General features: G+C 41.4%; 1 protein-coding gene across 3 annotated transcripts in view; it reads left to right on the plus strand.

Moving 5' to 3' along the window:
* The window catches only part of LOC132805770 (leucine-rich repeat flightless-interacting protein 1-like), a 44,425-nt gene that overhangs the window by 3,317 nt on the left and 17,147 nt on the right, over positions 1-23,961 (plus strand). For 2 of the 3 annotated variants that reach the window (XM_060821013.1, XM_060821014.1), the window contains exon 2: positions 23,328-23,414. The exons of the other annotated variant lie outside the window; for it this stretch is intronic. In XM_060821013.1, the coding sequence (XP_060676996.1) occupies positions 23,328-23,414 (87 nt within the window). The remainder of the gene's footprint in view (positions 1-23,327; positions 23,415-23,961) is intronic. 3 annotated transcript variants of the gene reach the window in all.

Genomic DNA, 23,961 nt, shown 5'->3' on the forward strand with positions numbered 1-23,961 from the left:
TATCTAGATCTATCTATCAACCCCTCAGAAAATGAACAGGAAATGACATCACCACAAACCCCAGGAACCCCATCCAGGAGAAAGATATAAATAGAAAGCAGGAGACAACAACTTCACTTCACTTGGAGGTCGCCACTGATGATGTTACCTAGCCAGGTAATGAAACGTCTGGATATCAAACCTACAGCTCAGCGAGCAAACCTACACCCTAAACCTCAACCTGAGTTACAAACCTTGCAAAAAAAAGGGACTAGATTAATTTAGGATATCTGGTTGACATGGACGAGTTGGACTGAAGAGTCTGTTTCTATGCTGTACATTTCTGTGACTGTGTGTCAATGACAGGTGACAAGACTAAGAAAGATTCCTCATCAATCATGTGATTGAAGGAAATTGGAGCTTCTGCCATCACTGTACATCATAATGTACAGTTACATATATGTAAAATTGCACATTGTCATGGCAAAGAGCCAGTTGGCTGGACAGTGAGTATGGATGAGATTGGTGGCAACAAGATGGGCTTTTATCCTCTTTCCAACTGGAGTGGATTTACCTTGTCTCCTTGCCCCACCATGGTGGAGGTCATGGCACTGTGGGTCGGATTTGCCTTCAGGGAAAAAAAACCAAGAAAACAAGGTGTAGAAGTTCATCTCCACATGGAATGATCAAAACATAGAGCGGCCAGCCAAGCAAATATAAAGTAATCGTGATACAGTATACACAAAAGCAGCACTTTACTAGGTTTTAAAATTACAGGGCATATTCCTTTTTGGTGGCTGATGTGTGACATCTAAACTCGATTATTCTGGTAGGGTTGGAGCATAAGAGGTTGATAGCTGCAATGGGGGATTTATAGGATCTTTCTGGCCGGAGAACCTAACGTGGGAAGAATTGGCCTTCCTAATTATTGAATTCCCTGTTGTTCCCTGACTGCTTGACTTTTCATTTAACAAAACCCTTTATGCTAATTTGTTACTCATCCAGAATTGCTAGTTAATTTTTAAACTAAGTACACACGAAACACTGTTTGCTGGAATTGATTCCGACGTTCATCCATAATCCAATCTACCCTGTAAATTTTATTCACCTCCACAACATACTGTTTAGATTCTACTAAGTACACTGAAAGCTACGAATGTGTACCTGTATGTTGTAGCCATAGACCAGTTCTAAGGGAAAAGAATACAACCTGGATAATTCGTTTCAGAAAGGAATAAAATGTTACAGATGAGAAGTCACGAATGGGTTAGGAAAGAATTGTAGCAGGCTGTGGAGACCTAAGTATAGAGTGCTGAGAAATAAATCATGAAGGTTGACTGACTAAATTGTAAACACAGATGTTACATGGAGCTGCCTTATTTCCTCCACTGGACTGGAACATAATTTCTCCTTCAGATTGCTTGAATGCTTCAGCTTTACCCCAGCTATGCCTCAGCTGGCAGCACTTGATGCATAAACTGTCTGAGCATCCCCAGGGCTGTCATCAGTCACGTGGATGAAAGGATTTCATGCTCCCCTTCCCCTCTGAGAGACATGCGGGCAGTCTGTATTGTTTACATGAGAGTGGGGAAAAGTAAGAAATAATGGCCTGCATGCACATATGCTGCATCTTTCATGACCACAGGATGTTTCAAAGCACCTCAACAATGATTTTGAAATGTAGTCAGTATTATAATGTCAAAAACACAGCAGCCATTTTGGGCACAGCAAGGTTCTACAAATGGCAAGTTAACATGACAAAATAAACTGTTTTTGCGATGTTGATTTAGGAGATTACCCCAGACTCCACTTGAGAAAGTTGGTAGCCGTACATCCGCTAAGGAGATGCGGGAAAGCGCCTGGCCATGGGGTGGGGTGCCCGCTCTATTGTGCAGAAGAGTTAGGGACATATGTTCTTAGTGTCACTGGATCGGTGTAAATAGGGTGATAATATTTGTTCATTTGTGGAATGTGTGGCACTACTTCCTTTTAACACTGGAGGCCTGCATATTTCACAGTGGGATGTCGGATTAAATTGCTGGTTTGTATCGAAGACTCTTAACAAAACTCATACTCAATAGGAAAAGAACTTGTAATTTAATAAGCTGAGTGGAATATGCACTTAATGGAACAATCCTGATACATTTTCATGTATACCACACTGAGCAGATTTGAATTTATGAAGCTCAGCTCCCTCATCTTGACTGTTCTGGGAAGTGAATGTCTCACTACCCTTACAGGCTAGGAAAACACAAAGGCTGCAAGTTGGACGATGTTCACGTGTGAGTAAGAGAGAGTAAAACATTCTTCTGTAAATTATGTTCACTAACTGAAGGGTTCAAGAGACACCGAGAGACAGACAGACAGGATGGAAGCTGGTGGAAGGATTAACCCTTTATGGTCCGATTTGAGTGAACACTGGCTTGTTATGGATTGAACGTGTGTATTGTTTCATGAGTTCGAGACCTGGGAATGTTATGAATTTAAGTTGCATTTTGGGAATCTAAGATGATTTTAAAAGAAACAGACATTTTGTAGGACAATGATACTGGACATGTTAGCTGAGCAAGGTGACCCCATGACCTTTCCACATAGTTTAGACTAATCCCTCGTTATGATGTACTGTTCAAAGGGAAGGTTATTTGGGCCTGGCTAGATTAAGGTTTCCCACTTTGATGTGCATGTAGCTTAAATAGTCAAGTGTACACACACCTGTCAATGCGTTTCTCTTCCTCTGCAAACGTTTGCCATTTTATTGCTTCTTATCTGATTAAGGACATGTGGTGTTTTTGTAATTTTAATACCAATTTCTGTATAAAGCCAGCTTGTTTGCAGCAATAAGGGGAGTAGCCTGAGAGAGCTCTTTGGGGTAAGAGCTGGCACCACTACTCTGCTCATTGTTTTAGAACCTGAGCTCAAGCCTGGCTTGTAGGTATCTATGTTATCGTGTCATAACATAGATACCATTGGTAAATATTTAAGGACAATAATTTGAACCAAACGTCTGTAAGAGTTTTATATTCCAAACTATCACAGAGTATGATCTCTGGGACGAACCAAGAGAGGCCATGGGTCAAGTCCATCAGGGATTCCCTGAGCCATCTTGAATAGGTACTTTAGCGTGTTGCTCCTTTTTGAGAGAGTGCTATGGGATCCACCTTAGAGGGCAAATGGGGCTCCACTTTAACATCTCATTTGGGTTGTCAGCAAAGAATTTTGAGTTTAAGGCTTTGGTTATTGAACCAACAACCTTTGACCCTAAAGCAAAATTATTGTGAGCTGAGCCTCAGCTGCAACTTAAGATTGAGGATGGATTTTGATTTTGATTGAAAACTGCTCAAAGGTAGTAAAGTTGTCATGGAGCAATATTATCATGACCATGGAATAAACAGGACAGTATGCTGCACTGAAAACACTCCATACTTTGTTATCGACCAGGCTGGACCCCCTCAAAACATTTGAAGGAAGTAGCCCAGACCCTAGCGTTGCTCGTTGTTTTCAGCAGGTGTAAATGTGGATGTTCCAGGAGGGATGCAGCTGGTCAAACCACTTAGTTTTAAACAAACCAGAATTTATTCACAAGATCACCGAATGAAACACAAACAGAAGAGAATAGAATACCGAATAACTTAACCTATCCAAAAATCCAACAGACTATACCAACTTAATGATGCTGTTCCCAATACTTGCAACAATCCCCATAAATACCCCTTGGCACAAAAGGTAAAATCAAACCCAGGGTCTGACAGGAGAAAGGTCAGAGAGAGGGAGGGTCAGCCTGGACCTGCTTCTTTGGGTTCAGCAGTCTTTTTCACTCTACTGTGCTCAAACCAAACCAAACCAAACCAAACGAGAGAAAATGTTGAGCTGGGAGAACTTGCCACTCTCCTTTCATTGCACAAATGTTGTTTTTTCAAAAACTTGAAAGTCTGTTTCTTGAGGCAGTATCTGTTAGCTATAATCCAACTGGCCCTAAAACCCTTCAACTCAGACTTTTCGGAGTCTGTGTCTTTTACAATCCCTCTGGAAAAAAAAGCCAAGGACACCATAACCTTGTTAAAGGAACAGCATCATCATAACTTTAACATACACATAAGCAGTGTGTGTGATTTCAAAACTTTTGAAGGGGAGGTGCAAATCCAATCATGGCTGTATCATGTTTTCTTTTTGCTGCACTGTCTCTATCCCATATATGACTAATTACATCTTCCAAGTGCCAGAACTTTGGCACTGTGCATGTTGAATTTTATTAAAGAAATTGCTGTTCTTTAGGTTAGCAACTTTTTTCTCAACTGTTCCAGTGTCATTGTTATCGATTTGATGATTTTAGACCTGTAACTGGGGAGTTTCTTTTAGAGAAAATGGAAAAGGTTAATAAGGTTATTCGTGGAATTTGATCTCTCCAGAAATGATACAGGATAAGACTTTTGTGCATACACCCCACAACACTGCATTTAAATTTGGACCAATCATTTGATAGACCTGAGATGTTTGTCTCTGCAATCTAAGAGCCCCGCACTTTAATCCAGCTGTCTCCAAAGCAAGCAAATAAGCAACTACATGATAAAGTGGAGGAATTTGAAAGCTATGTTAAGGATTTCCAAGTCAATATCATGGACTATTGGGATCTAGGAGAGCATAGTGAGGACCAGGTGAGAGGGTGTGCAAACCTCCATCACTAAAGTTCCCCTTGCGACTGACTATAAAAGAGCAACATTTCATGATTCATTGCTAGTGCAGGTTGCATAAATACTATTCTGTTGAATATTTGCAGCAGATACTGGTAATAGCCTCTGCCAGTGGTTATCTTGTACACTCTTAAAGACAAATGAACTTTATTACTTCTCCTTAACTGCAACTGCAGGACTGCTTAACTTCCATTTGGGGTTAATTCCTGATGGTGAGATTGTAACCTTGTAATTTCTGGAATTGCACTTGTTAATCTATTCCCTACTCTTTCACAATAACAAAACTAGAAAAGACTGAAAACCTAGCAAATCAGATAGCTGTAATTTTAGGTTTACATCCTTCTTCTGACCTGATAAGCATAGGACAAACATGTAAGCATCGTTATTTCCTTCCATCCCTTTTTGTATTTCTACAAGAGAAGTATGCTATGGACCAGACCAAACCATCTCAAAATGTATTAAGAAGGTAGCCTAGACACTAACATTTTCTTATTGTAAAAGTACGTGTAAGGTGTTCTGTTCCAGATGCAATTCAATTAGTCAAACTGTTCAACTTTAAGCAAAACACATTTTATTTTACACTATAGTTCAAATACAGACAGAATAAAAAGAAAATTCTATCAAAATGCTTAACAAAATAAAGCATTTTGTTAGCGAGGTTTGAGAAGATTTGTAGCTCAGGTTGAGGTTCTGGATGGAGGTTTGCTCACTAATAGATATATTATAATAGATATAAATCATAGATGTATTAACTACTACTAATTAACTGTTCCAATATTGTAACATCCTATAAACACACCCTTGGCAAAGGCAAATTCAGTAACATAGATTGACTCGCATTCAATTCTAACAGCAGGAAGAAAATCCCAGCTTTAAGCTGTAACAGAGAGGGAAATAACAGTTTCTCCGTCCAACTTCAAGACCCCAGTAACTTGTTGCCTGGTTACTGCCCTCAGCAACAATTATTAGCTTGGCACAAAAAGGACAAGAGTCAAGTCTGTATCAACTAACCACTATCTTTATTAGTTCAGTTGAAACAGACATACAATTCACACCATTTGTTTAGGAAAAGGTTAACAGCAGGCATGCAATCCATACAAAGCTAAAATCCAAGCGCACATCCTCTAAGTTTGACATTCCCTGAATAGAATAGAAGCTCACACTGGCCGGGTGATTTCTCCCAGTCTCGGGTCCTCTCCAAACTTAGAGTCATAGAGATGTACAGCGTGGAAACAGGCCCTTTGGTCCAACTCACCTATGCCGACCAGATATCCCAACTCAATCTAGTCCCACCTGCCAGCACCTGGGCCCATATTCTTCCAAACCCTTCCTATTCATATACCCATCCAAATGCCTTGTAAATGTTGCAATTGTACCAGCCTCCACCACTTCCTCTGGCAGCTCATTCCATACAAGTACCACCCTCTGCATGAAAATGTTGCCCCTTAGGTCTCTTTTATATCTCTCCCTCTCACCCTAAACACTATGCCCTCTAGTTCTGGACCCCCCCTCCCCAAAGGGAAGAGACTTTGTCTGTTTATCCTCTCCACGCCCCACATGATTTTATGAACCTCTATAAGGTCACCCCTCAGCTTTCAATGCTCCAGGAAAAACAGCTCCAGCCTATTCAACTCTCTCTGTGGCTCAAATCCTTCAATCCTTGTTTCTTTTCTGAACTCTTTCAACTTTCACAACATCCTTCCAATAGGAAGGAGACCAGAATTGCATGCAATATTCCAAAAGTGGCCTAACCAATGTCCTGTGCAGCCACAACATGACCTCTCAACTCCTGTACTCCATAATCTGACCAATAAAATAAAGCATACCAAATACCTTCACTCTTCTGTCTACCTGCAACTCTACGTTCAAGGAACTATGAACCTGCACTTCAAGGTCTCATTGTTCAGCAGCACTCTCAAGATCCTTACCACTAAGTGTATAAGTCCTGCTAAGATTTGCTTTCCCAAAATGCAGCATCTTGCATTTATCTAAGTTAAACTCCATCTGCTACTTCTCAGCCAATTGGCCCATCTGATCAAGATCCCATTGTAATCTGAGTTAACCTTCTTCACTGTCCACTACACCTCCAAATTTGGTGTCATCTGCAAACTTACTAACTATAACTCTTCTGCTCATACCCAAATCATTTATATAAAAGACGAAAAGTACTGGAACCAGCACCAATTCTTGTGGCACTCCACTGGTCACAGGCTTCCAGTCTGAAAAACAACCCTCCGCCACCACCTTCTGTCTTCTACCTTTGAGCCAGTTCTGTATCCAAATGGTTAGTTCTCTCTGTATTCCACGAGCTCTAACCTTGCTAACCAGTCTCCCATGGGGAACCTTGTTGAACTTTACTGAAGTCCATAAAGATCGCGTCTACCGTTACTACTTCAGAAAACTCAATCAAGTTTGTGAGACATCACTTCCCATGCACAAAACCATGTTGACTATCCCTAATAATTCCTTGCCTTTCCAAATACATGTACATCCTGTCCCTCAGGATTCCCTTCTGCCACTTGCCCACCACTGACATCAGGCTCACTGGTCTGTAGTTCCCTGGCGTGTCCTTACCGCCCTTCTTAAACAGTGGCACCACATTAGCCAACCTCTCGTCTTCGGGCACCTCATCTGTGACTATCAATGATACAAATATCTCAGCAAAGGGCCCAGCCATCATTTCCTTAGCTTCCCACAGAGTTTGAGAGTACACCTGATCTGGTCCTGGGGATTTATCCACTTTTGGTGTTTCAAGATATCCAGCCCTTCTGCCTCTGTGACATGGGCATTTTTTCAAGATGTCACCATCTATTACCCTACATTCCATATCTTCCATGTCCTTTTCCACAGTAAACACTGATGCAAACTACGTGTTTAGTATCTCCCCTATCTCCTGCGGCTCCACACACACAAAAGCCGCCTTGCTGATCTTTGAGGGGCCCCCGTTCTCTCCCTCGTTACCCTTTCGTCCCTAACGTATTTGTAAAAACCCTTTGGATTTTCCTTAACCCTATTTTCCAAAGCTATCTCATGTCCCCTTTTTATCCTGATTTCCCTCTTAAGTATACTCCTACTGCCTTTAAACTCTTCTAAGGATTCATTCGATGTATGTTGTCTATATGTGACATATGCTTCCTTCTTTTTCTTAACCAAACCCTCAATCTCTTTTGTCATACCAGCCTTTCCTTTCACCCTAACAGGAATATACTGTCTCTAGACTCTCATTGTCTCATTTCTGAAGGCTTCCCATTTTCCAGCTGTTCCTTTACCTGTGAACATCTGCCCCTAATCAGCTTTTGAAATACTGTCTAATACTGTCAAAATTAGCCTTCTTCCAATTTAGAACTTCAGCTTTTAGATCTGGTCTATCCTTTCCCATTATTATTTTAAAACTAATAGAATTATGGTTTCCAAGTGTGGGGTCCGTGATTTTGCGAAGGTTGCAGTCTGGAGTTTTCACTGATGGCATGATGAAATCCTTCATTTTTATCCTTTTTCCTGATCATCCCGAACTGTGATGTCTTATTCTTATTAACTGTCAGCTCATCTGCGAGCCGGTGTCTTTCCACTATAAGTCCACTCCAAGGACCCTTTCAGATTACCTCATTATTCTTCCACCAAATAACAATTTCCACCTTATATCATTCCTCAGAGCTGATCTGGCATGAACCAGCAGCTAAGGCCTGGGTAACCTCTGTTCATAGCTACTGTCTTGTGTGTGAGCAGCCTCTAACCAACATCTCCTCTCTCTTGATCCAAAGATACCTTTCTTCGGATCATAATTTTCCCTTAACTCTGCTAACTGCTCATGGGATCGCCATCTACCCACAGTGGGTGTGTTACATCTGCCTACTTAATAATAAGAAAGTAACTACTTAATTCACATCGTCCCTTTTATAATTACAATTGGCCTTTCTGTTTCATTAGAACTTCAACTTATCCCTTTTGTATAATTTCACTTTTCCACCTTCTGCGCTGATACACCTTGAGTATTTCAATTACCAGTGTACACAAGATCAATATTACAGCCGTGTGCAAATATATTCTCACCCATGGATGCATTTGAATATTAGATCCCCAAGTCCAAAATTTACTCCAAAAACAGGGTTATGCAATACCTCATTTGCCTTATTGGCGTGAGTTCTAATTGCTCTACTTTGTTTAGTCCACTAATGGATTATCTCCTTTGCCTCTCTCACAATTTGTGTTTCCTTCATTATTGCTCGTACTATTGGCCAAGGCAAGGTTTGTCTCCCAGTAACCAGGTCTGAGGTCTGTGAATGGACTGATCTACTCAAATTGTCTACATGTTTCTTTTTTTAGTTCATCTATTTGCATTCTAAAATTCACTATATTCAAATTCTGTAATTTATGAATGTGATAAATTCAGATTCATGCTCCTTAATTTAAAAAAATCTTCCAGTTCTCTGTCCGCAGATCACCTCACTCAATAACAGTAAACTAACATCATACATGAACTCAAAAATTTCTCCAGTTCTCTTCATCTGTATCTGGCTTGAGGGTACTTATTCAATATGTTTCCTTCCTTGTCAATTCTGTGAATGATTGTATTGTTGAGTGTTAACTGCCTCCATGTACAAATACCCCAGTGAGCTACAATGTGTATTGTTTCCCACCATATATAACTCTGAGAAATTACAACTCATTCATCAGGCTTTATTCTTTTGCTTCTGTTTTCCTTTTTTATCCAGGGTATTTATGTCATCTGATGGGCCCTTTCACCCCAGCTCACTATCGCGCCTCCCAGAGTCCACATTCTTTCATTTCTGTAACATTTTAACAGAATAACCAATCACCTCTTTTATTTTGTTTGTTTTTTTTCACCTCCACTAATATAGTTTATTTGTTTTTAAGTCAGTTTCTCTATGTGTCAGTGTCTCGTCATTTCTGTTTTGTGTTCTTCAAGGCCACTGTAATCTTTTTGTCAAGTACTTTTGCACACTTAAGTTAGTATCCCAATACCATGGGAAATGGTCACGCATTCTTGACTCTCATATGATCTTATCAAAGATCTATGAGGTTTTACTTATTTCTCCACATATGGTCCCGATGCTTCGGGTAGTGGCTCAATTATCAAATTCATTTCACTTAAAAGGAAAGACAAGGACACAAACAGCATCAAAAGAAAGCTATCACATTAGTGCTTTCATCTAAACATAATCTTTCATTAAAATGCATTTAACTTCAATTGCTGTTTCAACCCTTTTTTTGTCTTCTGTCACTACTCTCCATCTTTAATCTCTTCCTGTCATCCAATTTTGCGATTTACAATCCTATCTAATTCTAGACACCTGAGGAGATTTGTAGTCCATGGAACGTATTCTTATAACATTTTAAAATAGAAGTCAAACATTTATGTCTGATTTAGGCAACAACACACTTTGTTCGTTTCTACTCTGAGACCACTCCCTTTTTTTTTTCGAAGTGAGTTATTATGTAATTCTAGATATTTGATATGTGAATTTGCCCAAATTGAAAGTGTCCTTCAAAGACACTAGCAATTTTTTTGCATTGAAACCACTGAGACTGTGTGCATCCGTTTTATCATTTTACAGAATCATTTAAAATGTTCAGATAACTATTCCCATTAAATGTTTTCGAATGCCAGGCCAGTGGGTCTTAAGCATATTATGATAGAAAAATTATATTAAGTATACCCCAGGCGTAGTGGTTTTGAAATTCCTGATACTCCATACATTTAATGTTTTCACAGTAGTTCTCCGATGCTAAGATGAATTGTCAACAAATGGCTTGATAGGTTGAGGGTCCCTCATCCATCACTATGTTGCGACGTTGAAAGTCTGCAGACAGGTTCAGAAATTCAAAACTGTTGGCAAAAGTCTCCAGTGTCTTCAGTTATCTAGAAAACAAACAGTATCTATCTATTCCACTTCATGCAGAATGGGTCAATTAGCAGTGGTGGCATATTCTTGGGATACTGATGTAAGTGTGCAAAAGTGATTGAAGGGGGCAGGATGAAAACCTCTGGATGCAATTGCATCAACAGCCTTTCTTCCTCCTGTACAGAAATAAGTGTGTTATAATTACCCAAGGAAAAGCCGTCCTTCTTTGTTAGAGGAGTTTTGAAAAAAGGAGAATCTAATAGTTTTTTTCACATTTTTAGAATATATCATCAGATAATTTTGTTTCAAAGAGAATTGCATTTCCAAAATCCCAATTTCTCTTTTCCTTGGACACTTTCACACCAAAGTACATTTATAATGAGCATATCTTATCCGGAATTAATAGTCCACTTGTGTTAAAACAGTATTTGCAAGTTCACTCTGGCCAGAAAATAAAATTCCAAACATGATAATTTAAACATAAATTTTTTAAAATTAAAATTTTCCCAGGTCTCTTTCATCAATCCGAACACAACAAAGATAGTACATTTGAGGAAAGAGAAAATAAGTTATATCTTTTGACTTAATTTTACTTCTTCAATTAAATTTAATCAATTGTAGCCGATTCCAAGAGGTAAATTTTTATCAAGCTTGAAGAACAAAATCTGAAGTCAACATTTTGTTGCAGATGTTTACTATACACAACCACTTAAAAGTTCCTTCAAAGGGCCTAACATTAACCATACATGTTCCAGACTGACACAGGCACATGTCACAATTTCAAATCACCATACATTCCCAAACTACAAACTAAATTCAAAGTTGTTTCAGATCTCGAGCTTCAAGACAAAACACACAAATTACAGAACACAACATTTAACAACCAACAAACGAAGATACACCTATGAGAACTCACATTCGCATCCTGAAAGGGAAAAGTTATTACCTTAGTCAAACATAAAAGATAGTCTTTCTCTTGCTCTCGCTCTCTCTTCTTCCCAAGATTTGTAAATAGAGAGAGAAGCACACAGTAGCTTCACATTCCAAGAAACATTTTAAGGATAATCTTTCATTTTCTATGTTCCTTTTATCAATACTCCCTCCTTTTTGTTTTGATACAAATGGTCCTTTGGGATAATTTGCTATCATCACATGACATTCATGGGCTGTCCCCGTAAATTAAATTATCTACTAACATGGCAGTATTTGCTTAAGTATTCCCCCCTCTTGTACAGCTTGTCACTATAGGTGTCTTCAGAGTAGATGGGGCTGAGTCCTTCCCTTTTCTCTCAAAAGGGAACAAGGAGTCCCATTCCTGTTTATCTTCCTGGCTGTACCTAGCAAATCCACATGCCAAACCTCTCCAGTCCCCATCACTGCCAGTAGCAGTGGGTGGCACAGTGGTTAGCACTGCTGCCTCACAGTGCCAGAGACCTGGGTTCAATTCCAGCCTCAGGTGACTGTCTGTGTGGAGTTTGCACATTCTCCCTGTGTCTGCGTGGGTTTCTTCCAGGTACTCTGGTTTCCTCCCACAGTCCAAAGATGTGCAGGTCAGGTGAATTGGCCATGCTAAATTGCCCGTAGTGTTAAGTAAAGGGGTAAATGTAGGGGAATGGGTGGGTTGCGCTTCGGCGGGTCGGTGTGGACTTGTTGGGCCGAAGGGCCTGTTTCCACACTGTAAGTAATCTAATCTAGCTTCTCTCCCTTTTCAGGTCCAAAAGCACACGCTATTACTCTCTGAGTGGTGAGCTGGCTTTGTAGCTTTTCTATCTGCTTTGGACACTTCATATGGTTTCCAGTGTTGCTTTTCTTTTCCTGTGCTGCTCTCTACAACATGTTCATAGCAGATTTTAAAATCACTATACATTTTTTCAATGCCCCTTTCTCCACATGATTGTGTTTAAATGCCTCCCCATAGTTATTTTTCTCTGTAAGCCTATTTATCTCCTTTTGAAAGTCATCTATCTCAGCTCAAAGCTGCAGTTTCTTCTGCTGGCTTTCTGCAAAGTCCTTCAACAGGCAGTCTGATCTAGCCTTTTGCATTATTTAATTGTCCCCGGTGGCATAACAGCCTGGTACAGCAACTGCTCTGTCTAGGACCATAAAAAACTACAGAAGCCAGACCACCATGAAAACCAACCTTGCATCCATGGACATTTATACTGGTCGTTGCCACATAAAGGCTGCCAACATCATCAAAGACCCTCCCACCCTGGTAATACTCTCTTCCAACCTCTTCTGTTAGGCAGAAGATACAGAAGCTTGAACACATACAGCAACATGTTCAAGAACAGCTTCCATCCTGCTGTTATTAGACTCATGAATGGACTCTTATAACTTCAAATGATGTTGATCTTGTTAATGATCTTGCTTTGCACACCTCCTGTGCAGTGTAGCAGTCTGTCCAAGCACCATAATATGTATGTCCTTGCTTCCTTGCTTATGATCTGCCTGGACTACTCACAAACAAAGCTTTTCACTGTATTTAGGTGTACATGACAATAAATCAAATCAGTATACTCCCATATTGCAGCTACTTCCCCATTGCATACATTCAGCACCCATGTCCCTAGGACTTGAATGTTCCCTTTGTTCGTCATCCTGGGTTAAGTCCAACTTTATCTCAGACTCTTGTTCTCTCCATGCTCTACCGATCAGGCTTGAGTTGAGTTCCCACTGACTCAACGGTCCTCAAGTTCACTGTCTCTTCCTGCGACAGCTGTTAGCCTCAGTGGAATTTCCCCTGTTTATTTTAACTGCTTCTCCTTACTTCTCCAGCCCAGGCTGGATGTTTTCTTTAAGGAGTCAGTCTGGGTCTGTTGGAGCAGTGAAGCTGCCTCTTGTCGAAGGTCCCCACAGGGATGCCAATTAATGTTGCCTAGTTGCTGCCTTTGACAACGTTTTTTGGCTCAGCACAAAGTTGACAAGAGTCAAGTCTGTAACAACTAACCAGTACCTTTTACTTAAAACAGACATATAATTCACACCATTTGGTTCGAGAAAGGTTAACAGCAGGCATGCAATTCGTACAAGGCTACAATCCAAGCACACAGCCAGTAAGTTTGACGTTCCCTGAACAGTCAACAAAATAAAGACTGATACCCAAGAATAGAAGCTCACACTGGCTAAGCAATTTCTCCCAGGTCTTGGGTCCTCTCCATACTTCCAAGTGTGGGGTCCACAACTTTGTGAATGTTGCTGTCTGGAATTTTTGCTAATTGCAAAAATTCTTCATTTTTATCCTTTTTCCTTAATTTCCTGAACTGTGATGTCTTATTCTTGTTGGTTCACAGCTCATCTGAGAGCCGGTGTCTTTCCATTATCGGCTCACTCCGAGGACCCCTTTTGGATTACCTCATTCTTCCATCAAATAACAATTTCCACCTTATGTCATCCCTTAGAGCAGATTTGGCTCAAACTAGCTCGAGCCAGCAGCTCGAATGGGGAATGGGGCTGAGGGATGAATAGGAGGGTGGGGGTAGGGGTGGGGGCTAGGTAGCTGGGAAGGCGATAGGTAGATGCAGGTGGGGTTGACGGTGATAGGTCAGAGGGGAAAGTGGAGTAGATAGGTAAAAAGGAAGATGGACAGGTGGGACAGTTCAAGAGGGCAGTGTTGAGTTGGAGGGTTGGATCTGGGATGAGGTGGGGGAGAGGAGATGAGGAAACCGGTGAAGTTGATATTGATGCTGTGTGGTTGGAGGGTCCCAAGTCGGAAGATGAGGCTCTTCCTCCAGGCATCAGGTGGCTTGGATTTGGCGGTGGAGGAGACCCAAGACTTGCATGTCCCTGGCGGAGTGCGAGGGGGAGTTGAAGTGTGTGGGGTTGTTTGGTGCGTGCGTCCCAAAGATGTTCCTGAAACCTTCTGCGAGTTGGCATCCTGGCTCCCCAATGTAGGAGGCCACATCAAGAGCAATACATACAGTAGGTGAGGTGTTTGGATGTGCAGGAAAATCTCTGCCGGATGTGGAAGGATCCTTTGGGGCCTTGGATGCAGGTGAGGGGGGAGGTGTGGCTGCATGTTTTACACCTCTTGCAGTGGCAAGGGAAGATACCAAGAGTGGGTTATTGGGGGGCATGGATCAAACGAGGGGGGTCACGGAGGAAATGATCTCTGCAGAATGCTGAAAGGGGTGGGGAGGGAAATATATCTCTGGTGGTGCATCTATTTATCGCCTTCCCAGCTACCTTCCCCTCCACCTCCTCTCTCCTATCTATCTCCCAGCCTCCCTTCCCCTTCCCTACCCCACATTCCTGATGAAGGGCTTCTGCCCGAAACGTCCAGTCTGCTGCACCTCGGATGCTGCCTGACCTGCTGTGCCTTTCTGGTGCCACACTTTTCAACTCTGATCTCCAGCATCTGCAGTCCTCACTTTCTCTTGGGTAATGTCAGTTCATAACTACTGTCTTTATGTATGAGCAGCCTCTGGCCAACAAACTGCAGAAAGCTAAAACTAAAAATCCTGGTTCTGTGGGAGCTTGACCCTGCCCATTCAGGCTGCTTCTATTTTTCCAACTTTAAAAAAAGCAAAAGGCCTCACAAGCTATTTATTCTATTGGCTTTGAACAGACTGCTCGGCGCCTCTGTTTCAACCTTCACAAAAAAAAGTACAAAATACACCTCTGCAAGCTGTAGTATTGTCACAAGTATCAGACTGCTGGATATTGTAACAGCCCATTGCTTAAGTGTGCTGAAGCACCAGTGTGTGGGACTTCCAGTTGGTGTTCCTCCCAAACACTGGCTGTTGAATTCCTATGCAGTCCAAAAACTGATGTGTATCTTTCGGGGTAGGGAGCCCAGAAGTCATTATATCAGTTAGGTTTTTTTTATTCATTCTTAGGATGTGGGCATTGCTGAATGGCCAGCATTTATTGCTCCTCCCTAGTTGCCATCTTAGATTAGACTTACAGTGTGGAAACAGGCCCTTCGGCCCAACAAGTCCACACCGACCCGCCGAAGCGCATCCCACCCATACCCCTACATTTACCCCTTACCTAACATTATGGGCAATTTAGCATGGCCAATTCACCTGACCCGCACATCTTTGGACTGTGGGAGGAAACCGGAGCACCTGGAGGAAACCCGCGCAGACACGGGGAGAACGTGCAAACTCCACACAGTCAGTCGCCTGAGTCGGGAATTGAACCCGGGTCTCAGGCGCTGTGAGGCACGCTGTGCCACCGTGCCGCCCACGAACCGCTGCAGTTCATTTGGTGTCAGTACATTCTCAATGCCCTTAGAAAGTGAATTCCAGGGTTTAGACCCAGCAACACTGAATAAACAGCAATATATTGTCAAGTCAGGATGGTGAGTGGCTTGAATGGGAATTTTTAGAGGGTAGTGTTCCCGTGTATCTGCTGCCCTTGTCCTTCTAGGTGGTAATGGTCACGGATGTGGAAGGTGCTCTCTGAGGAGCCTTGGTGAATTTCTGCAGTGAACCTTGTAGATAGCACACACTGCTGCTATTGAGTGTTGGTAGCAGAGGGAGTGAATGTTTGGGGATGACGGAAGTAAAGTACTATAAATTCAGACAAAGTTCAGCAACTAGTGTTGGAAATGTTTGCTTGTTGATGTTGACTATAAACAGGATTGAGCTTGGCCCTGAAGTTTCTTAAACTTACATCATGCCTATTAACAGTCTAGACTCAAACATGAAGAATAGTAATTTGGGTGCAATACTAGAAGATGGCTGAGATATCTGGAAGTATAGCCAGCAGATGTCAGCACTTGTGAAAAGAATTGAAAGGAGATGAATAAAAGAAACAGAAAACAAGTTACTCTGAAATGAGTCACCCAGGCAGAATATGATCCTTATGTAAAATAAACCTACTTGGAAAACCCTCAATGTGATTACACCTTTAAATCATATACCAGATTGTTCATTTGTCCCAGTCACCTTCAGATGTGTATAAATGTAGCTCAACAATCCAGTTCTTCAAGTTTTACAGTCAGCCAGACAGGTTGCCATCCCTGTTTTAAACTATATGAGCTAGAATATAATTATACAAAATGTATTGCCTCACCTTGGTTTAATTTTTAAACGAGTAAGTCACCAACTGGGAGGTGGACTTTCATATTGGAGCTTTGAGCAGAACTGTAGCTGACCTTGGGTCTTGGAACAAGCTATTTGCTCTTTCTCAGCTATTGTCATCAAGTCTGGATTCTCTGGTACAATGGTTAATATTTAAATGGTGCATTTGATTTCAGACCAGAATATTTCAGAGGGTTATACTCATACAACACGGAAAAAGACCCTTCAGCCCAACTTGTCTGTGCCAACTAATTTCCTAAACTGAAATGGTCTTATTTGCCTGTATTTGGCCCCTATCCGTCTAAACCTTTACTATCCATGTACCTGTCCAAATGTCTTTTAAATGTTGTAATTGTACCCATCTCTACCACTTTCTCTAGCAGTTTGTTCTGTATACGCTCCACCCTCTGCATGAAAATATTGCCCATCAGGTCCCTTCTAAATCTTTCCCCTCTCACCTTAAACCTATGCTTCTAGTTTTGGGGAAAAGACCTTTGCTATTCACCTTATCTATGCCCCTCATGATTTTATAAACCTCTATAAGGTCACCCCTCAGCCTCCTATGATCCAGGGAAAAAAGTCCCAGCCTATTCAGCCTCTTCTCATAATTCAAATCTTCCAGTCTCGGTAACATCCTTGTAAATCTTTTTTTACACCCTTCCAGTATAATAACTTGCTTTTGCAGGACAAACAGAATTGTACACAGTACTCCAATTGTGGCCTTACCAATGTCTTATACAGCCATAACATGACATCCAAACTCCTGTACTCATCACTCTGACCAATGAAGGCAAAAGTGCCAAACACTGCCTTCAACACCCTGTCTACCCATGATGCCACTTTCATGGAACTATGCACCTGCACCCCTAAGGTGTCTCTGTTTGACGAGATTCCCCAGGGCCCTGCCATGAACTGTGGAAGTCCCATCCTGGTTTGTCTTCCCAAAATGCAATACCCCACATTTATCTAAATTAAACTCCATCTGCTATTCCTCCACCTACTAGCCTATCTGATCAAGGTCCCTTAGATAACAAGGCACACTTAGATAACCTTCTTCATAGTCCACTATTCCACTAATTTTGGTGTCATCCTCAAACTTACTAATCATGCCTCCTATGTTCACATCCAAATCATTTCCATAAATGATGGACAACATTGGTTCCAGTAAAGATCGATGTGGCACACCTCTGGTCACAGGCCTCCAGTCTGAAAACAATCCTCTTCCACCACCCTCTGTCCCCTACATTCAAACCAATTTTGTATCCAGTTGGCCAGCTCTCCCTGATCCCATGTGACCGAACCTTACTAATCAGACTACCATTGCAGAACTTTGTCGAAGGCCTTGCTAAAGTTAATTAACAGATGGCTTCTCTGTGAAGCAGCTTGGAATTCTCTGCTTTGTTAAAATACAATGTAAGTGCAAATGCTTCCATTTAGTTGAACATATTAATGGGAAATGTTTATGGAACTACAGGAAAAGGATAGGAGAGTTGGACAAAATTAGATAATATTTAAAGAGGCGGCAGAACTACAAGCATGATGGGCTGAATGGTCTTCTGTCCTGGCTTAATTTATGATTCTAAGACAAACCAGAGCCAGGGGTTGCAATCTAAGGAATTGGGGTAGGTCGTTCAGGACTGTGATGGGGAGAAATGTCTTCACCCAGAGATTGGTGAGCCTGTGGAATTCTTTGCTACAGAAAGCAATTGAGGCCAAAACATTAAATGTTTTTGAGATGGAGTTAGATATAGTTCTTGAGGATAAAGCAATCATAGGATATGGTTAGAAAGTGGCAACAAGATACTGAAATAGATGATCAGCCATGATCATACTGAATGGTAGAGTTGGCTTAAAGGGCCAAATGACCTATTCCTGCTCCTATTTTCTATGTTTCTAAATCTATGATAAAGAAACTGTAATGTCTAGTAACTGCATTATTGCAAGAGGATATATAGAAAAATACAATGTCTTTAGGGTGGCAAGGTGGCTCAGTGGTTAGTACTACTGCCTTATAGCACCAGGGACCTGGGTTCAATTCCACCTTTGGGTGTTTGTCTGTTTGAAGCTTGCACATTCTCCCTGTGTCTGTGTGCTCCAGTTTCCTCCCACAGTCCAAAGATATGCAGGCTAGATTGATTAGCCATGGAAAATGCAGGGCTACAAGGATACGGTAGAAGATTGGGTCTGGGTGGGATGCTCTTCAGAGGGTCCATGTGGACTCAATGGGCTGAATGGCCTGCATCCAAACTGTAGGGATTTATTGTTTCCAAGCTCTTCCTGTATAGTTATAACACTGGCGTCTACCTGACTTTGAAGAATTGCCCAAGTATGTCCTGTACACAAAAAGCAAACCAATTACCACCCCATCAGTCTACTCTCGATCGTCAGTAAAGTGAGGGCAAGTGTCATCAATAGTGCTATCAGGCAACACCTGCTCAGCAATAACCTGCTCAATGACACCCAGTTTGGGTTCTGCCAGGGCCACTTACCTCCTGACCTCAGTACAGCCTTAGTTCAAACATAGACAGGTGAGGTGAGAGTGACAGTCCTTGACATCAATGATGCATTTTATCGAGTGTGACATGAAGGAGCCTTGGCAAAACTGGAATTAGTGGGTACTAAGGGACAAATTCTCCACCTGATGAAGTCATACCTGGCACATAAGAAATGTGATGATACATGCCTTTAAGAGGGGTTTGTTCTGTCTCTCTTGAAGAGAGGTGTTGTAAACCTGGTAACGAGGTGTCTGCTCCATGGAAAGCAGAGTAATTAGCTTTGGGTTTTTAAAAACTTAGACAAAAGAAGCATAAGTGGGTGGAGTCAGGCTCACACAGATCCAGGATCTGCTTTTGCTTTCAGTTGTTGAAGTTGGGGTGTTTGGAGTTGAAGCTGCTAGATACAGCTCTCTATCTGCTGCTGCAAAAAGCTTGACCTCGCTCTCTGCTGCTAGATTCATTGTCAGAATAAAATCTGTTTTACTTAAAGCTGAATCATTTGACCAATCGAATTATATCTGGAGCACAGCGCCTTTGAATAAGATAAAAGTTAGGGTCTAGACTATCTCCTTAATATGTTTTGAGGGCGTTTGGTCTGGTCCATAACAAAAGATAGTTGTTGGAGGTCAGTCATCTCAGCTCTAGGAGTCTGGAGGAGTCCTGTCCTAGGCCTAACCATCTTCAGCTGCTTCAACAATGACCTTCACTTGACTATAGGGTCAGAGGTGGGGATGTTTACCAATGATGGCACAATGTTCGGCACCATTTGTGACTCAGATACTGAAGCAGCCCATGTTCAAATGCAACAAGACTTGGACAATATCCAGGCTTGGGCTCACAAGTGGCAAGTAACATTCTCACCACATAAGTGCCAGGCATTGACCATCACCAATAAGAGGCAGTCTAATCACCATCCTTTGACAGTGTTAGCATCTCTGAATCCCCCACTATCAGCATCCTGGGGGTTACCATTGACCAGAAACTCAACTGGAGTCACCACATAAACACAGTGGCTACAAGAACAGAGGATAGGAATACTGCAGTGAGTAACTCCCCAAAGCCTGTCCACCATCTACAAGGCATAAGTCAGGAGTGTGATGGAGTACTCCCCACTTGCCTGAATGGGTGCAGTGGCAACAACAGTCAAGAAGCTGGACGCCATTTCGGATAAAACAGCCCACTTAATTGGCATTGCATCTACAAACATCCATTCCCTCCACCATTGACTCTCTGTAGCAGCAGCAGCGTGTACTATCTACAAGATGCATTGCAGAAATTCACCAAAGATACTTAGACAGCACCTTCAAAACCCACAGATCCTCCCATCAAGAAGAACATGGGCAGCAGACAACATCACTTCTGCAAGATCCCTCAAAGTCATTCACCATCCTGACTTGGAAATGTATTGCTGTGCCTTCACTGTCACTGAGTCCCGAAAATCCTGAAATTCCCTCCCTAAGGGCATTGTGGGTCTACCTACCGTTTGTGCACCGTAGTGGTTCAAGACAGCTTACCATCACCTTCTCGAGGGCAGCTAGGAATGGGCAACAAAAATGCTGGCCAGCCAGCAATGTTCCATGAGTGAATAAAAACAGAGCCACAGGGACCATTGTGAAGCAGTATGGAGATTATATTTTTGTGTGTCATTTTGTCCAGGGTTTCTATTGGTTTTCCATCAATATTGCAATAAATAAACAAGAGAAACGCTGCAGAAACCAAACTTAATCTTCACATGGCATTCATTTAAGGTCTTTTGTGAAAGATGGCACCACCAGCAGTGCAGAATTCTCTTTGTACGATCTTTGGAATGAGTTTGCAAACCATTACCTTCTGCCTTGAGGCAAGAGTATTCTACAAATGAGGAGAAAGTGAGGACTGCAGGTGCTGGAGACCAGAGTTGAAAAGTGTGGTGCTGGAAAAGCGCAGCAGGTCAGGCAGCATCCAAGGAGCAGGAGAATCGACGTTTCGGGCATAAGCCCGAAACGTTGATTCTTTCTATTCTACAAATGAACCAAGCTTGCATAAAATGTCTTCATAAAGGGAAATTGTAGTAGAGAAGTAGTATTAAAAACTTTGACAGTACACCATGTCATTGTGCGATAGCATCAATGGAATGAGAGGCTCATTATGACTAATATTGCCTGTTTCTGATAGAATTACTTTGGGAGTACAGTTTCTGGACCCCTTGATTTTACAAGAGAGCCTGTTCTCATCTTGAGAACAAATAAGTTTGAGACAGTGACTTGAAACAACCCTTGCTGGATCTTTCATATTAGCATTAACAGTTTCAGTCTGATGTAAGAATGATACTGAATGCAAAATGTGGAGGTGTCCCACTGCACAGCAGTAACTTCACAAATCTAAATTAGCACAGTAGCTACTTAAAGTGTGTAGTCATCTAATAGTGTGTTGGCTTCGACTTACTTCAAGATAAATTCCGAAATAGTTTATTGTTGTGTGCAGACAAATTCAAAAGATAAATGGGTAAAGGAATGGGCAAATGAATGGACCCACATTTAAAATTAGAGATTTGCAAAAAGCAAAAATGGTTTCAAGGACCTTTCCCTAACCCTTGTTAAAATGAACATTGATAATTTTGGAAGATAAGCTTGGCTGCACCATGAAAATGTGGCACGAAAAGATTACTTAACTACATGAAACAATCTGCGTGTGCTTCAAGGCAAATAAACAGCAACTTCAAAAGTTAGCCACTTTGGAATCTTGCGGTTATACACAATGGCGAAGGGGATTTGTCTAGTAAAGTGATTGAGAGAATAGAGTGTGAAGAATTGAAGAATATAGGTAGATGTTTGTATTGTAGGGATATCAAAACGGTGAAGTAGCTACATCATTTCATTTTTTCCGAGGGACACATTTAATGGGCTAGGAGCCATTTCATATTGCATAATGAATGTTCCCCATAAGCACTTTGCATAGTGAATATTTAACATCAGAAATTTATCCCAACCAGATTTCAAGAACTGTTGTGAACATTTTAAAAAGCTATGTGCTTGCTTTTCTCTTTATCGGAAATTTTACACAAATCTCAGTTTGACTATACGCACCACTAAAAATGTGTCTGGATCACTGTCACATTTCCACAGTCACCTTGCTGGCTAGTTTGAGTGCAGCTTGATGCCAGCTGTGCAATCATATCATGTAGCATTTTGGTTGAATGATTAACAAGGGGCCTACAGAAAAAGAGATAAATTTCATTTGTTCTCAGCAGAGCTGCTAACACACCTCCTTAAGGTAAAACATCAATCAGCTGAAAAAAAAGAAATCCAGCTTTTAGTGTAACCCAACAGCAAATTCATCTGAGAATGGATTTTTTAAAAATTGTTCATTCATGGAGTGTGGTCATCACTGGCTAGACTTGCATTTATTGCCCATTCCTAATTACCAGAGGGCAGTTAAGAGTCAACTACATTGCTTGAGTCTAGAGTCACATGTAGGCCAGATCAGATCAGGATGGTAGATTTCCCTCCCGAAAGGACATTATTGAACAAGATGGGTTTTCACAACAATCAACATCAGTTATCTGGTTATCACTACGCACGCTTTTTATTCCAGAGTTTTCTGTTGAGTTCAGATGGTACGATTCAAACCCTTATCCCCAGAACGTTAACTTGGGGTTCTGGTTTACTAGTCCAGTGACATTTGATTTGATTTGATTTATTGTAGTCACATATACCTAGGTACAGTGAAAAGCTTTGTTTTGCAAAAAAGGCAGATCATAGCAAACGAGGACATACATATAAAAGGGTGCTTACATCGATTGAGGCGTACAGGATTACACTGCGCAGGAGGTACGTGAAGCAAAATTAACAGATCAATATTAGCAAGATCAACATTTTTTGAAGTTAGTGATTCCATTCAACAGTCTAATAATGTTAGGGAAGAAGCTATTCTTGAACCTGTTGGAGCGTGTGTTCAAGCTTCTGCATCTTCAACATGACAGAAGAGGTTGTCGGAGAACATTACTGGGGTGGGAGGTGTCTTTGATGACATCACCACTATGCCACTGCCTCCTGTTGGCAAAAGGGAATGCAGCCTGTTGATCATTATAATAACTATGCTGAAGGAAGATGCATACAAGATAGCATTGCTGCTGGTAGAATTTCTATTTTGGGTAGCCCAAAAAGACTTGTTGATAAGCTGGTGGTTTGTTGCTGCTAGTGCTGATACCAAGATTGACCAATCTCTTCAATCTTGATTTTTTGTTGACCGATGTAGATGATCTGGTTCACTCCTCTCCTGTTTCTCCTCTAGGCAGATGCAAAATTCAATGCCAGGAGGGTTTCATTTGCTGAAGCCAAAGAGGCCTGTACAAAGAAACTGGTGCAACAGCAGCAAGAGGTAACACATAAGATCAAGGCACACAGTTAAATCTTTGTCCTCATCAACAAGAGGATGTTTCTGTCAAAATAAATGGCAGGTGTTGTTAATTTCTGTTGAGACAAATGCTTGGACAATAATGATATTAGTTAATAGTTAAAAATATGTCTTTGGATTGAGACACAGGCTATTGAAAGAATCCCTTGCTAGCACTTCTTTTAATAGGATAGACACTTTTACCTTCAACTCAGCAAAAGTGAGGACTGCAAATGCTGGAAATCAGAGTCTAGATTAGAGTGGTGCTGGAAAAGCATAGCAGGCCAGGCAGCATCCGAGGACTCTAATCTAGACTTTTACCTCCAAACGTGATGCTCCCATTGGGCACAAGAGTGTTCCACTGCCCAGTATTAATCTCTCTGAACAAAATGTGTTAAATAATGACCTGATATTCATTTATTCCAAAATAAATCCCATATCATGCTGAAGAATTTTGTTGTGATATGAAGATAGATTGATATTCAAAAGCAAAATTGAGAAGAGATATAACTCAGTGTCCAAATAATAGCGC

The sequence above is a fragment of the Hemiscyllium ocellatum genome, chromosome X (assembly GCF_020745735.1).
Source record: "Hemiscyllium ocellatum isolate sHemOce1 chromosome X, sHemOce1.pat.X.cur, whole genome shotgun sequence".
Taxonomy (NCBI): Eukaryota; Metazoa; Chordata; class Chondrichthyes; order Orectolobiformes; family Hemiscylliidae; genus Hemiscyllium; species Hemiscyllium ocellatum.